The 16725-nt window shown below is 34.4% G+C and overlaps 1 protein-coding gene across 15 annotated transcripts in view; it reads left to right on the top strand.

Moving 5' to 3' along the window:
* The window catches only part of EFCAB5 (EF-hand calcium binding domain 5), a 190315-nt gene that overhangs the window by 108770 nt on the left and 64820 nt on the right, over positions 1-16725 (top strand). For all 15 annotated transcript variants that reach the window (XM_019429688.2, XM_019429682.2, XM_053893211.1 and 12 more), the window contains one exon: positions 15326-15425. In XM_019429688.2, the coding sequence (XP_019285233.2) occupies positions 15326-15425 (100 nt within the window). The remainder of the gene's footprint in view (positions 1-15325; positions 15426-16725) is intronic.

Here is a 16725-nt window from a genome sequence, read left to right as displayed (position 1 = left end):
TCATAAACATAAGCAACCTTATTGATAAGAATGTGGTCATCGCAGGGGACTTTAACACTCCACTTACAGAAATGGATAGATCATCTAGACACACGGTCAATAAAGAAACAAGGGCCCTGAATGATACATTGGATCAGATGGACTTGACAGATATATTTAGAACTCTGCATCCCAAAGCAACAGAATATACTTTCTTCTCAAGTGCACATGGAACATTCTCCAAGATAGATCATATACTGGGTCACAAAACAGCTCTTCATAAATATACAAGAATTGAAATTATACCATGCATACTTTCAGACCACAATGCTATGAAGCTTGAAATCAACCACAGGAAAAAGTCTGGAAAACCTCCAAAAGCATGGAGGTTAAAGAACACCCTACTAACGAATGAGTGGGTCAACCAGGCAATTAGAGAAGAAATTAAAAAATATATGGAAACAAACGAAAATGAAAATACAACAATCCAAATGCTTTGGGACGCAGTGAAGGCAGTCCTGAGAGGAAAATACATCACAATCCAGGCCTATCTCAAGAAACAAGAAAAATCCCAAATACAAAATCTAACAGCACACCTAAAGGAAATAGAAGCAGAACAGCAAAGGCAGCCTAAACCCAGCAAAAGAAGAGAAATAATAAAGATCAGAGCAGAAATAAACAATATAGAATCTAAAAAAACTGTAGAGCAGATCAACGAAACCAAGAGTTGGTTTTTGAAAAAATAAACAAAATTGACAAACCTCTAGCCAGGCTTCTCAAAAAGAAAAGGGAGATGACCCAAATAGATAAAATCATGAATGAAAATGGAATTATTACAACCAATCCCTCAGAGATACAAACAATTATCAGGGAATACTATGAAAAATTATATGCCAACAAATTGGACAACCTGGAAGAAATGGACAAATTCCTAAACACCCACACTCTTCCAAAACTCAATCAGGAGGAAATAGAAAGCTTGAACAGACCCATAACCAGTGAAGAAATTGAATCGGTTATCAAAAATCTCCCAACAAATAAGAGTCCAGGACCAGATGGCTTCCCAGGGGAGTTCTACCAGATGTTTAAAGCAGAGATAATACCTATCCTTCTCAAGCTACTCCAAGAAATAGAAAGGGAAGGAAAACTTCCAGACTCATTCTATGAAGCCAGTATTACTTTGATTCCTAAACCAAACAGAGACCCAGTAAAAAAAGAGAACTACAGGCCAATATCCCTGATGAATATGGATGCAAAAATTCTCAATAAGATACTAGCAAATCGAATTCAACAGCATATAAAAAGAATTATTCACCATGATCAAGTGGGATTCATTCCTGGGATGCAGGGCTGGTTCAACATTCACAAATCAATCAACGTGATACATCACATTAATAAAAGAAAAGATAAGAACCATATGATCCTGTCAATCGATGCAGAAAAGGCCTTTGACAAAATCCAGCACCCTTTCTTAATAAAAACCCTTGAGAAAGTCGGGATAGAAGGAACATACTTAAACATCATAAAGCCATTTATGAAAAGCCCACAGCTAACATCATCCTCAGTGGGGAAAAACTGAGAGCTTTTTCCCTGAGATCAGGAACACGACAGAGATGCCCACTCTCACCGCTGTTGTTTAACATAGTGCTGGAAGTTCTAGCATCAGCAATCAGACAACAAAAGGAAATCAAAGGCATCCAAATTGGCAAAGATGAAGTCAAGCTTTCGCTTTTTGCAGATGACATGATATTATACATGGAAAATCCGATAGACTCCACCAAAAGTCTGCTAGAACTGATACATGAATTCAGCAAAGTTGCAGGATACAAAATCAATGTGCAGAAATCAGTTGCATTCTTATACACTAACAATGAAGCAACAGAAAGACAAATAAAGAAACTGATCCCATTCACAATTGCACCAAGAAGCATAAAATACCTAGGAATAAATCTAACCAAAGATGTAAAAGATCTGTATGCTGAAAACTATAGAAAGCTTATGAAGGAAATTGAAGAAGATATAAAGAAATGGAAAGACATTCCCTGCTCATGGATTGGAAGAATAAATATTGTCAAAATGTCAATACTACCCAAAGCTGTCTACACATTCAATGCAATCCCAATCAAAATTGCACCAGCATTCTTCTCAAAACTAGAACAAGCCATCCTAAAATTCATATGGAACCACAAAAGCCCCCGAAAGTAATTTTGAAGAAGAAGACCAAAGCAGGAGGCATCACAATCCCAGACTTTAGCCTCTACTACAAAGCTGTAATCATCAAGACAGCATGGTATTGGCACAAAAGCAGACACATAGACCAATGGAATAGAATAGAAACCCCAGAACTAGACCCACAAACGTATGGCCACCTAATCTTTGACAAAGCAGGAAAGAACATCCAATGGAAAAAAGACAGTCTCTTTAACAAATGGTGCTGGGAGAACTGGACAGCAACATGCAGAAGGTTGAAACTAGACCACTTTCTCACACCATTCACAAAAATAAACTCAAAATGGATAAAGGACCTGAATGTGAGACAGGAAACCATCAAAACCCTAGAGGAGAAAGCAGGAAAAGACCTCTCTGATCTCAGCCGTAGCAATCTCTTACTTGACACATCCCCAAAGGCAAGGGAATTAAAAGCAAAAATGAACTACTGGGACCTTATGAAGATAAACAGCTTCTGCACAGCAAAGGAAACAACCAACAAAACTAAAAGGCAACCAACGGAATGGGAAAAGATATTTGCAAATGACATATCGGACAAAGGGCTAGTATCCAAACTCTATAAAGAACTCACCAAACTCCACACCCGAAAAACAAATAACCCAGTGAAGAAATGGGCAGAAAACATGAATAGACACTTCTCTAAAGAAGACATCCGGATGGCCAACAGGCACATGAAAAGATGTTCAACGTCGCTCCTTATCAGGGAAATACAAATCAAAACCACACTCAGATATCACCTCACGCCAGTCAGAGTGGCCAAAATGAACAAATCAGGAGACTATAGATGCTGGAGAGGATGTGGAGAAACGGGAACCCTCTTGCACTGTTGGTGGGAATGCAAATTGGTGCAGCCGCTCTGGAAAGCAGTGTGGAGGTTCCTCAGAAAATTAAAAATAGACCTACCCTATGACCCAGCAATAGCACTGCTAGGAATTTATCCAAGGGATACAGGAGTACTGATGCATAGGGGCACTTGTACCCCAATGTTTATAGCAGCACTCTCAACAATAGCCAAATTATAGAAAGAGCCTAAATGTCCATCAACTGATGAATGGATAAAGAAATTGTGGTTTATATACACAATGGAGTACTACATGGCAATGAGAAAGAACGAAATATGGCCGTTTGTAGCAACGTGGATGGAACTGGAGAGTGTGATGCTAAGTGAAATAAGCCATACAGAGAAAGACAGATACCATATGTTTTCACTCTTATGTGGATCCTGAGAAACTTAACAGAAACCCATGGGGGAGGGGAAGGAAAAAAAAAAAAAAGAGGTTAGAGTGGGAGAGAGCCAAAGCATAAGAGACTCTTAAAAACTGAGAACAAACTGAGGGTTGATGGGGGGTGGGAGGGAGGGGAGGGTGGGTGATGGGTATTGAGGAGGGCACCTTTTGGGATGAGCACTGGGTGTTGTATGGAAACCAATTTGACAATAAATTTCATATATTGAAAAAAAAAAAACTAAAAAACAAAACACAACACAATGAAGCCGATCAATAATACCAGAAGCTGGTTCTTTGAAAAAAAATCAATAAAATTGATAAATTTTCAATTTTACTTTGAGACATTCACCAAAATGATCAAATGATATACCATGAAAGTGGTCTCAATAAACTTAAAAGAATTGAAATCATATTGTGTATGTTCTTTGGCTACAGCAGAATCAATTAGAAACCAATAACAGAAAGATACTTGAAAAATGCCCAAATATTTAGAAATTAAAAACACACTTCCAACTAACCAATGGACAAAAAAATATCATCAGAGAAATTAGGAAATAGTTTAAAATATTAAACTAATTAAATAATGATAATTAAAACTAATAATTTAATGACAATTAAACTAATTAAATAGTGATAATTAAAACACAATGCATTATAATTGGAGCAATACAGTGGTGCTTAGAAATTTATAGCTTAGAATGCTTTTATAAAGAAAATAAGAGAGGTCCAAAATCAGTGATCTAGGCTTCCATCTCAAAAAGCTAGAAAAGTAAAGCAATACCAAATAAATAACAACTAAGTAGAAAGAAGGGCATGATAAAGAAATGGGCAGAAATTAATGACATAGAAAAAATACAGTAGTAAAAATCAATCAAAACAAAAGCTGGTTCTTTGAAAAGATTAATATAATTGATGAATCTCTAGGTAGACTAATCAAAGAAAAAAAAGGGAAGATACAAATTACTGATATCAAGAAAGAAAAAGGGGACATCACTACAGAGCCTGAAAACATTAAAAGAACAATGAGAGAGCATTATGAACAACTTTTTGTCAGTAAACTTGCAAATTAGATTAAATGGACAAGTTTCCTGGAAGACACAAATTACCAAGTCTGACTCAAGAGGAAATAGAAAACCTAGATACTCTTATATGTATAAAGAAATTAATTAATGCCATTAAAAACATTTCCGCAAACAAAACTCCAGGCCCAGATGGCTTCACTGATTAATTCTATCAAACATTTAAGGAAGAACTAATTCCAAACCCATGCAGTCTTTCAGAATATAGAAGAGGGAATACATCCTACTGGTTTTATGTGACCAGCATTATTCTTAAATCAAAACCAGACAAAACTCTTCCAAGACAAAAAACTGTACACTAATATCTCCCCTGAACAAGATACAAAAATCTTTGAGTTAGTTTTACTTATTTAGTTCAGTAATATATTAAAAAAGTAATATATCAGTATCAAATGGAGCTTAATCTAGGGATGCAAGGTTGATTAATGGTAAAATTCAATCAAGTCAACTCACCACATTAAGAAATTAAAAAAAGAAAAGCTGTATGATCATCTGACAAAATTCAACATCTATTCATCATTTAAAAAACAAAAACAATAAATCTCTTGGCAAATAGAAATAGAATTTCTTCAACCTGATAAAGAGCATCTATACAAAAACTTACAGTTATACTTAATGGTAAAAATTTTAATGATTTCCTCCTTATATCAGGTGTCCACTTTCACCACTTTTATTTAACATTGTCCTGGAAGTAATAGCCAGTGAAATAAGGCATGAAAAGAAAAAGAAAACTCCTTCAGGAATTACATAATCTTCTATGTATAAAATCCTAAGAAATCTTTGAAATAAAAATTTTTATCTTTGAAGTAAAATCTTTGAAATAAAATCTTTGAAATACCCACCAGAACATATACATGATTTAGTAAGGCTTCAGAACATACAGTCAATACACAAAGATCAATTTATTTCTATATATTAGCAATGAACAATTGGAAGATGAAATTTTAAAATTCCATTTGCCTGGGGTGCCTGAGTGGCTCAGTCAGTTAAGCATCTTACTTTGACTCAGGTCATGATCTCACGAGTCATGGGTTTGAGCCCCGCATCAGGCCCTGTGCTGACAGCTCAGAGCCTGGAGCCTGCTTTGGATTTTGTGTCTCCCCCTCTCCCTGCCCCTCCCCTGCTCACTCACTCTCTCTCTCAAAAATAAATACAACATTAAAATTTTTTTTAAATAGATAAAATAAAATGCCATTTGCATTAATATCACACACACGAAATAGAGATACATTGAACAAAGTACTTGCAATGCCTATAGACTAAAAACTAAAAAACACCGTTGAGAGAAATTTTAAAAACCTAAAAAACAGAGAGAGCATTTCTCATTTGTCTCAAAGACTATATTCATAAATCAAAAGGCTAAATATTATTCGTTCCCAAACTGACCTATAAATTTAACACAGTTCCAACCGAAATCTCAGTGAACTTATTTGTAGAAATCAACAGGACTAGTTTTACATTTTACATTTTTTTAAATGTTTATTTATTGTTGAGAGAGAGAGTGATAGACAGAGTGTGAGTGGAGTGGGGTAGAGAGAGGGAGACACAGAATCCAAAGCAGGCTCCAGGCTCTGAGCTGTCTGCACAGAGCCTGACGAGGGGCTCGAACCCACGGACCATAAGATCATGACCTGGGCCAAAGTTGGTGGGCCAAAGTTGGACACTTAACTGACTGAGCCAACCAGGAAACCCTGACAGGACTGGTTTTAAAATCTATATGGCATTTCAAAGGATGCAGAATAGCCAAAATAATTTTGAAAAAGAACAAAGTTGGAGGAGTCGCACTACCTGATTTAAGGATTTACTATATATCAACAGAAGTCAAGAACACACAGTATTGGTGTAAGGATAGACAAACAGACTAATGGAACCAGGTAGAGTCAGACATAAAACCACATGTGCACAGGCAATTGCTTTTCAACAAAAAGTGGTGCCTAGGATAATCTTTTGAAATAAAGGTTCTGGAAAAACTGGCTACCAACTCTAGGGGGAAATAAAAGTACCTCAAGCTTTACCTCACACGATACAAAAAAAAAAAAAAAAAAAAAAAAAAAAAGCTTGAAATAAACTTTAGACCTAAATGTTTAAGGTAAAAATCAAATTTCCAGAAGAAAACATGAACCTTAAAAGAAAATTTGATAAAAAGCAATTTTAAAATTCCATTTTTGGAAAGACACTATGAAGAAAATGAAAAGGAAGCTATAGACTGGGAGAAAATATTTGCAATACATTTAATGACAAAAAATTTGAATCCAGAACCCATAAAGAACTCCTATAACTTAATGAAATAATTCAGTTAAAAATGCCATGGACATGTCAGAAGAGAAAATATATGTATGCTCAATACATGGAAATATTTCAGTGTCAGTCATCAGAGAAATGCAAATTAAAACCATGAGCTAAAAATTACACCCACTTAGAATAGCTAGAGTTAAAAAGACTGCCAGTGCCAGTACAGCATCTATTCATGATTAAAAACCTTCAACATGGAAGGTTTAGAGGAAACATACTTAATAAAGGCCATATATGAAAAACCCACAACTAATATCATACTCAATGGTGAAAAACTAAGAATTTTCTTCTAAGACTTGGAGCATAACAAGGATGTCCACTCTCACCACTTTTATTCCACATAGTATTGAAAGTCATAGCCATAGCAATCAGACAACAAAAAGAAATGAAAAGAATCCAAATTGGTAAGGAAGAAGTAAAACTTTCACTATTTGCAGGTGACATGATACTCTCTATAGAAAACCCTAAAAACTCCACCAAAAAATGACTAGAACTGATAAATGAATTCAGTAAGGTAGCAGCATACAAAATCAATATGCAGAAACCCATTGCATTTCTGTACACTAATAATGAAGTAGCAGAAGAAGAAATCAAGAAAACAATCCCATTTATAATTGCACCAAAAATAATAAAATACCTAGGAACAAACTTAACCAAGTCAGTAAATAACCTATACTGTGAAAACTGTAAAACACTGATGAAGGAAAATGAAGACGACGGAAACAAATGGAAAGATATCCCATGCTTATGGACTGGAAGAACCAATATTGTTAAAATGTGCATACTACCCAAAGCAATCTACAGATTTAATGTAATCACTATCAAAAACCAACAGAATTTTTCACAGAACTAGCACAAATAATCTTAAAATTTGCATGGGACCACAGAGACCTTAAAGCCAAAGCAATCTTGAAAAAGAAGAATAAAACTGGAGGTATCACAGTCCCAAATGTCAAGATATTAGTACAAAGCTATACTAATCAAAACAGTATGATACTGGCACAAATATAGACACAGAGATTAATGGAATAGAATAGAGACTCAAGAAATAGCCCCTTGTTGGTATGGTAAATTAATTTTCAACAAAGGAGGCAAGAATATGTATTGGAGAAAAGATAGTCTCTTCAACAAATGGTATTGGGAAAACTGGACAGCTATAATCAGAAGAATGACACTGGATCATTTTCTTACACCATGCACAAAAATAAACTCAGAATGTCCTAAACACCTAAATGTGAGACCTAAAACCAGAAAAATCCTGTAAGAGAGCACAGGCAGTTATTTATCTGACATCAGCCATAGCAACATTTTTCTAGATATGTCTTCTGAAGCAAGGGAAACAAAACCAAAAATAAACTATTGGGACTGCATCAAAATAAAATCTTCTGCACAGCAAAGGAAACAATTCACAAAACTAAAAGACAACCTACTTGAACGGGAGAAGATATTTGCAAATGACATATCCAATAAAGGGTTAGTATCCAAAATGTATTAAGAACTTTTAAAACTTAACACCCCCAAGACCAAATAATCCAATTAAAAAATGGGCAGGAGACATGAACAGACATTTCTCCAAAGAAGACATCGAGATGACCAACATACAAATGAAAAATGCTCAACATCATTCATCATCAGGGAATTGCAAATCAAAACTAAAATGAGATATCACCTCACACCTGTCAGAATGGTTAAAATCAAAAACACAAGAAACAAGTGTTAGCAAGGATGTGGAGAAAAAGGAGTGCTCAGACACTGTTGGTGGGAATGCAAACTGGTGGAAAACAGTATGGAGGTTCCTCAGAAAATTAAAAATAGAATTACCATATGATCCGGTAATTCCACTACTGGGTATTTACACAAACAACACAAAAACACTAATTCAAAATGATATATGTACCCCTATGTTTACTGTAGCATTATTTATAATAGCCAAATTATGGAAGCAGCCCAAGTATCCATTGATAGATGAATGGATAAAGAAGAGGTGGTATATGTATACAATGGAATATTACTCACCCATAAAAAGGAATGAAATCTTACCATTTGCAACAACATGGATCAATCAGGAGGGTATAATGCTAAGTGAAGTAAGTCAGTCAGAGAAAGACAAATACCATATGGTCTCACTCATCTGTGGAATTTAAGAAACAAAACAAATGAACAAAGAAAAAAAAAAGACAAACCAGAAAATAGACTCTTGGCTATAGAGAACAAAGTGATGGTTACCAGAGGAGAGGTGGATGGGGAGATGAGTGATATAGGTGGAGGAAATTAAGAGTCACTTATGATGAGTACTGAGTAACGTATAGAATTGTTCCATCACTCCATTGCATACCCAAAATTAATATAACACTGTATGTTAACTATACTGGAATTAAAAAAAAAAACAAGACTGACAATGCCAAATATTGGCAAAGATATGAAGCAACTAGAATTCTCATATATTGCTGATAGGAATGGAACAAACACTTTGGAAAACATTTTGGCAGTTTCTTAAAAAGTTAAACATATAAGGACACCTGGGTGGCTCAGTTTGTTACAGCTTGGACTTTGACTCAGGTCATGATCTCATAGTTCGTGGGTTTGAGCCCATGTCCAGCTCTGTGCAGACAGTGAAGAGCCTCCTTGGGATTCTCTCTCTCTCTCTCTCTCTCTCTCTCTCTCTGCCCCTCTGCAACTCTCTCTCTCTCTCTCAAAATAAATAACTTTAAAAATTTTTAATAGAGAAAAAGTAAACATATATTTACCATATGAGCCAGCAACCAGCAATTCCACTCCTAGCTATTTACCAAGAAGAAATGAAATAAAATTAGAAAAAATGAAAAATATGAATATTCAAAGACTTGTTTGCCAATGCTCTTAGCAGCGTAATTCACACCTCCAAACTGGAAACAACCCAAGTGTCCATCAACTTGTGGATAAACACATTGTATTATATCCTTACAATGGAATACTACTTTGTGATAAAAGGAGATGAAGTACTGATACACACAATAACATTGATGAATTTCAAAAATATTATACTAAGTGAAAGAAAGAAGACATAAAAGAATGCATACTACATGATTTCGTTTATATGAAAATCTAGAAAAAGGAAAACTAATCTATAGCAGTAGAAAGCAGAATGATAGTTTTCTGGGGCCATGAGTACAAAGGGGCACAAGGGAACTTTTTGATTTAATGAAAAAATCTATATCTTCATTTTGGTGGTAGTCATGTGGGTGTATATACATTGTCACAAGTCATTGAACTCTACGCTTAAAATTGGCTCATTTTATTGGATGTAAATTATACTTCTTTGAGGTTGATAAAAAAACAAGAATGCTCATAGTATTATTTATAATAGTAAAAAACTAAAAATAGTACAAATGTTTATCAATAATGGTATGATTAAATAAATCTTTATATATTAATTAATATATATTAATAAATCTATATATATTAAAGATTTTAATAATAAATCTTTATATATTAGTGGATTATTATGTAGCAATGAAAAAAATTACAGAAAAATTAAACATGAATAAAATTTATGGATATAATATTGAACAAAAAAGATACAAAAGGGTATATACTATATAATTTCATTTATATGAAATACAAAAATAAGCAAACTAATCTATAGTGAAAACATCATAATAATAATAATAATTACCTTTGAAGGAATTATTGACTAAGAGATGCCATGAAGGAGCCTTCGGGCAATTATGAAAATGTTCTATATCTTTATCTGAGTGGTACTTATATAGAGTATACAGTATAGTATAGGTAAACATTCGCTGAAATAAACATTTGGTATTTGCACACCTTGTTACGTATTTATTATTCCTCAATGAAAAAATATTTTTAAATTGTCACTGTGGTTGCTTGGGATGAAGTGTCTTTTGAAGGAAGGGCTTTAAGAGACCAAGTGGCTGTTGCATTTAACCATAATTACAGTAAGTGTTGACTACAAGGGCTGTCAGTGGATGGGCTTCATTTCATTACATTGGAGATATTGTAGAAAGTAAAAGACAAGCTCAGGGCTTTAAATTCTCAGCTCAAGTTGCAGTCAGAAAACGATAAAATTTTCATAATGGCTCTGAAGGAATCTCTATTTCTTTTATTTTTAGGCAGATGTGGATGAAAAATCAGCCTCTAAATTTAATGTAACAGGATTAAAATGCAAGGTGAATTCACAGAGTTGTCAAGTCTCTTATAGGAAAGTCAGCATGCTACTTGGAAAATAGAGGGACCTTGAGACTTGGAATGTTTACGTTTGGATGGAAGCTAAGACTTGAAGTACAAATCTTTCTAAGCCTTCCTTGGCAGCAGAAGCAATCCCTTCTCTCCTGTTTGAGAATATTAGCTTTTCTTTCCTTATAGCCCCCATAATAACTTCACTTAAGGCACTTAGCTTGCAGGGGGATGTCTATTTTCCTTAAGGCCCACCTGTCCAACATTCATTGCCATTAGACCCAAAGTTGGAGTCAGATCTCAGCATGTCCCAACAGGACTAGTCAAATCTGTACTGAGAGGTGATTGTTGGTACTCTAAGGGAATAGTAAGTTTTTACTAATTCATAGCAGCAAAAACCTAGAGAATATGTGTGGGGACTGATTATAAAACTTTTAGACTAGGAAGGATAGATATAAGTTTGGATTGGCTCGAACTAGTCAATATTGTTATACTTAGAAAATTTACTTAGCAATAATATTTTGAGTATCTGTGAATGGTTTTAACAGTTTTCTTGGTAGGTAAATTGAAACCTTGACTCAAATATGGCTTATGTTCAATGAGATTGAATACTCTATAGTATTCTTGGAATACTATAGAGGAAGAAATCCAAAAGCTTATAAGGTTGTTAAAGTTGATTTCTCTTATGTAGCCTGCCCATTATGCACCTTTACCATATCCCCCCAGAGGGCACAGATGACACTTTCTTGAGAAGTACGTTAATGAGGAGAAGACTAGTATCTCCAAAAAAATCTCTTTGGTAGCTGTCCTCTGTAGGCTGAAGTTGATGGTAGTAGATAGTGCCATTGAAATTATGGGATTCCAGAATGATAGAAGACATGGTATTTAACTGCCAGAGACAAGATCTACTGGTCAAAGTCAGTGCTCATAGATATCATAGATAAATGGCATTTTAACTCAATGCCCAATGTCAAGGTCCATATTATAATGAATTCATTTTGTCTGGGACTTACACTGTGGTTATTTACCTACTTACTGAATGTATACTTGGAATTACCACAATGAACAATAAGAATTAAAGTAGCCATCTGAAAAGTTTGACCGGTTTCCTTAGAGTTACATAGATAGGATGTCTATTAAATTATTACTAGAGTTATTCACAGAAAAGCTCTAACTATGAGGCTAAAAACATGAGTTGAGACACCTCAAGGGAGAGTCTTGGCTTCTCATCCACTTTCCAGACTTAAGCCAATTTATACACCCAGAATTCTTTGATTGAACAGGAGTCTGGCTCTCTTGAGAAAGAATCCTACAAGACTGCCTCAAACATATACTGTAGATCTTACTGCAAGCATTCCTCAAAATACCTGTAGCCATTTACTAGGGTGATATACATTGGAAAAAGGAAAATATCCCAGACTTTCAGAGATTACCAGACACTGACTGCAAGTTAATACTAATTCCTAAGATCTCAAAATCCCCCAGTGGACCACTGGTTAAAATTAGAGCTTATAGGTGTCAAGTGATAAATGCTATTTTGGTCCCCCAATTAATCTTTGGATTTAGCTCTGTTTGTTTCTGGTTCCTGAATGTATAATTAGAATAGACATACTCAGCGACTAGCAGCATCCTCACAAATTAGGGACTAAAGGATGTCATGGTAGGAAGGACCACATAGAAACTCCTGAACTTTCTCAGTCTGCCAGAATGGTAAAAATAAACAAAAATAACAAAAACAAAATCATTCCACAGAAATTAGATATAAAAACACACGAATGAAGGTTCAGAAGAAGTAACCCTATCACATTCTTGTCTAATTCTCCTGTTTTGCCTATGCAGAAGATAGATCTTAAAGAATGTTTGTAGACTATTACAACTCCATTTGCAGTTGTTATCCACTGTGTGGAATCTTTATTGAACCAAACTGACACAACCTCCTCATTTACAACTATTGGTTTGTCAAATACTATTCTCTCTAGAGCAGTTTACAAGGACCAACAGATGTTTGATTTAACCTGTCAGCACTATACTTTTACTGCCTTGCCAGAGCAATAAGCAGCCCTCTTTCTTTCTATTAAAATCTATTATGCAGACATTTCACAGAATGTCAGATCTACTAACCACGATGATTTCCATCATGGTGATTGGATCTGCTGAGCATGATGCTTTAGATGTTTTGGTACAACCCATATGTATCAGAGGGTGAGAGATAAAAACCATACAAATTCAGGGTTTACTACCATGGCAATATTTTGAGCATATCCTGAAACATGACAGGATATCTCAAATATGAAGCAAATATGTCGCCTGCCACTAAAAAAGAGGAACAATGCTTATTGGACCTTTTTACATTTTAGGAACAACCTTTACTCTTATATTCTGTTGTTACACATTAAATGAGCTGTTAGCTACTAAAGTCCTAGAGAAAGAAAAGGCTTTGTAGGTTTTGTACTCTACAGTGCAAAAACTCTTCTTTACTTTATACCTTAACACCTAGATTATCCTACAGTATTTGAAGTGTATGGGGCGAATTGGAATGTTATGGCAAGTTGCAATAGAAGAATTACAGTGTAGATTACTTGAGTTTTGGAGCAAAATTATACCCTTTACTAATGTTAACTATTCTCCTTTGAGAAACAGCTCCTGGTGTGATTATACTGTGATAAAACCATATGCTTATTATTTGTATACTTTTCTGTATGTATGTTGTACTATAAAAAAAGGTTTACTTTTTAAAAGCTATATAGAAATTAAGGTCCAAATATAGCAAAAACAATTATAAAAAGAAGAGCAAGCTGGGGAGGATTTCCCGGGTTTTTCAAAATAAAGCTGTATTTACAGAATATTGGACCTGACATTAGATTTATGAGTATGTGAGAATTTAGCATATGACATAGGTAGCAATAGATATCAGTAAGAAGAGCCTAATCAACAAATACTAAGTTGGAATAACTGGGAAAAAAGTTAAAATTAGATTTGAGCCTCCATAATGAGGAAAAATAGGTCCTATCTAATCAAAGACCTAGATATGGAAAACAAAATTATAAACATTTTAGAAGCCCATACAAAGTATAGAGCATGCCTTTAAACCTCAGGTAGGTAATATTCTTAAAGAATACCTCTAGTAAGCACAAATCATAAAAGAAATAATCAATATATTTGACTTCCTCAAAATTAAAAACTATGATATGACTAAACTCACCAAAAGTTAAATTAAAAAATAAGAGATAAACTGGGAAAGGCTATTTGCTATATAGATCACAGAATGATCATTGTCAAAAATTTACAAATTAGTAAGAAATAGGCAACTCTAACTGAAGAAAGGAAAAGGACGTAAAAAAGCCATTCATAGATGAGGGAATGCAAATACATAGTAAACAAATGAAAATATTTACTGTCACTAAGAATCAGGGAAATGCAAATTAAAATAACTAGATACCATTTTTTATCCATCAGATTGAAAAAAAATTGTAACCTTTAACAATATCTAGTATTGGCATGGATATGGAGAAATGACATTCTTATTCAGTAATGGTGAGAAGTAAATTGTATAGGTGTTTTGTTGAACATTTAGCAATAACTACTAATAGTGAAAATGCACATAGTATACAATCCATTAATTACACTTTTAATTATTCCCTAAAGGAAATGTTTACAGGTGTACTCAAGGAGATGTGTATAAGGAAATCCATTGCAGCATTATTTGAGTATCAAAACACTGGAAATGATTGAAATGCCAATCAGTAAAGGGACTTAAAAAAATTACAGTGTTTTCATATTATAGAATAGAAAACAGCAGCTAAAAGGAATAAAGTATATTTCTTTACATACATGAATTGATCTCAATGTTGAGTAAGTAAAAGCAATTTTAAGAAGTACACGTTTTATGATGTCAACAATATATTTTAAAGTACATAAAACATTTCTGGGTGTTGGGAACACAAGTGTTAGTTTTATCATTTTCTCTATTTTTCTATAATTAAAATGTTTCTCAAAATAAAAACAATGCGAAAAATAGATCAAGTAGGGAGCAGTTAATTGTTTCAAGTGTCATACTCAGATCAAATTAGATAAGAACTGAGCATTGTACATTGGATTTAACAATTAAGTCAGTAACTATTTGTTAAGCATATATTTAAGTGCAAGGTATTTTGACATGTCACAGGATGGGGAAGTAGAATATAAGCCTGAAGACAAGGTATAACTTTCCTGACTTTGACTCCTCAGCTTTTATTTACGTAATGATGGTAGTAGTGGTGATGATAAAAGCTTCAATATGCCATATTACATTTACACAAAAATCTCAAATTTTCTGTGACAACTAATTGCAAACTTCCTGCTTAGGTAGGGTTTTTGGGTCGGCAGAGGACATTGGCCTTGCTGGAAACATTCTATGACCAAAGTTCGAAAATGTTCAGAAGTTTGCTGCGAAACCCAAGACAATGTAAGTGCCACTCAAAGGGAGTGTGCTCAAGCTGGAATGATGTAATACACCGGCATAATAAAAGCCATTCTATTCCCATGGGATCCCTTCACATGACATCTCCCTTAGATCATGATAGCTATATCTAACTGTTCATTCCCCACACAATTCACTCATCACAACTAGATGTATTTTTCACTATAGTGCAACACTAAAGTTGTCAAGTTAGAACTCAATTTTAAGTTCATTCAAATGAAGAGGTGCTTGAGTGATAATCTGAATATTTTGGAAATTAAGTTGGTAATGGTAATTCTAGTTTTAATATCTAACTTAGAATTCTAACATTTCTAGGTTTTCTTCTCCCAAGCGTTTTTACTTGTATGCCTTTATTGAAATAATACAGTAAAATGTTTTTTATGTTACTACCAAAACAAATAGAATTATGGGTTTTATTTTTATTTTTTAAAGAAAAAAGTCTCTAAATTGATGGGTTTTCCAAAGAATGTCAATATTTTAGTTCTATGTAAAACTAGTTGGATACTTAAAAATCTATGGGTGATATAGAGTAATCCTGAAAACTGTGGGAATCACACTTTTATAGCATGGCTACTAAATGTTTTGGGTGAGAAAGGAACAGTTTTGTGTCATGAATCCCACTACAGAGAGTGGTCCTGGACACCAGGTTTGTTTTGTTGTTGTTGTTGTTGGTGGTGGTGGTGGTGGTGGTGGTGGTGGTGTTTAAGTGGAGTTCTGGTGAATGCTATATAATCTTTCCCTAGATTTATGAAACAGGTGTTCATATAAGTTGAGGAGGAAAAGAATTAAGGAATGAAAAAGAAAGAAAGGTGGAGAATAAGAAAGGGGGGAAATTAATATTGGGAAAACATAGTCCAGGGAATGATAGTCATGGATAGAGACTTGCCTTATTTTGATATTGCAGATATTGAAAAGGTATTTGAGGTGGAAGACATGTGTCCTCCCCCTAATCCCTATGCTGTGCTTATTGTGGGAGGACCAAGAGTAGATAAATTCTTTTTTAATTTTTATTAAAATTTAGTTAACAAGCAGTGTAATATTGGTTTCATCACTTGCATACACCGTGCACTCCTTAACACCCATCACCCATCTAGCCCATCCCCTGCCTTCCATCAACAAACCCTCAGTTTGTTCTCTATAGTTAAGAGTCTCCTGTGATTTGTTTCCCTCTTTTCTTTTCTTTCCCCCTCTTCCCATGTGTTCATCTGTTTTGTTTCTTAAATTCCCCATATGAATGAAATCATGTAATATTTGTCTTTATCTGGGTGACTTATTTTGCTTAGCA

The sequence above is a fragment of the Panthera pardus genome, unplaced genomic scaffold, assembly GCF_024362965.1.
Source record: "Panthera pardus isolate Hobbes unplaced genomic scaffold, ASM2436296v1 HiC_scaffold_3, whole genome shotgun sequence".
NCBI classification, from domain to species: Eukaryota; Metazoa; Chordata; class Mammalia; order Carnivora; family Felidae; genus Panthera; species Panthera pardus.
This window is presented reverse-complemented; position numbering and strand designations above follow the sequence as displayed.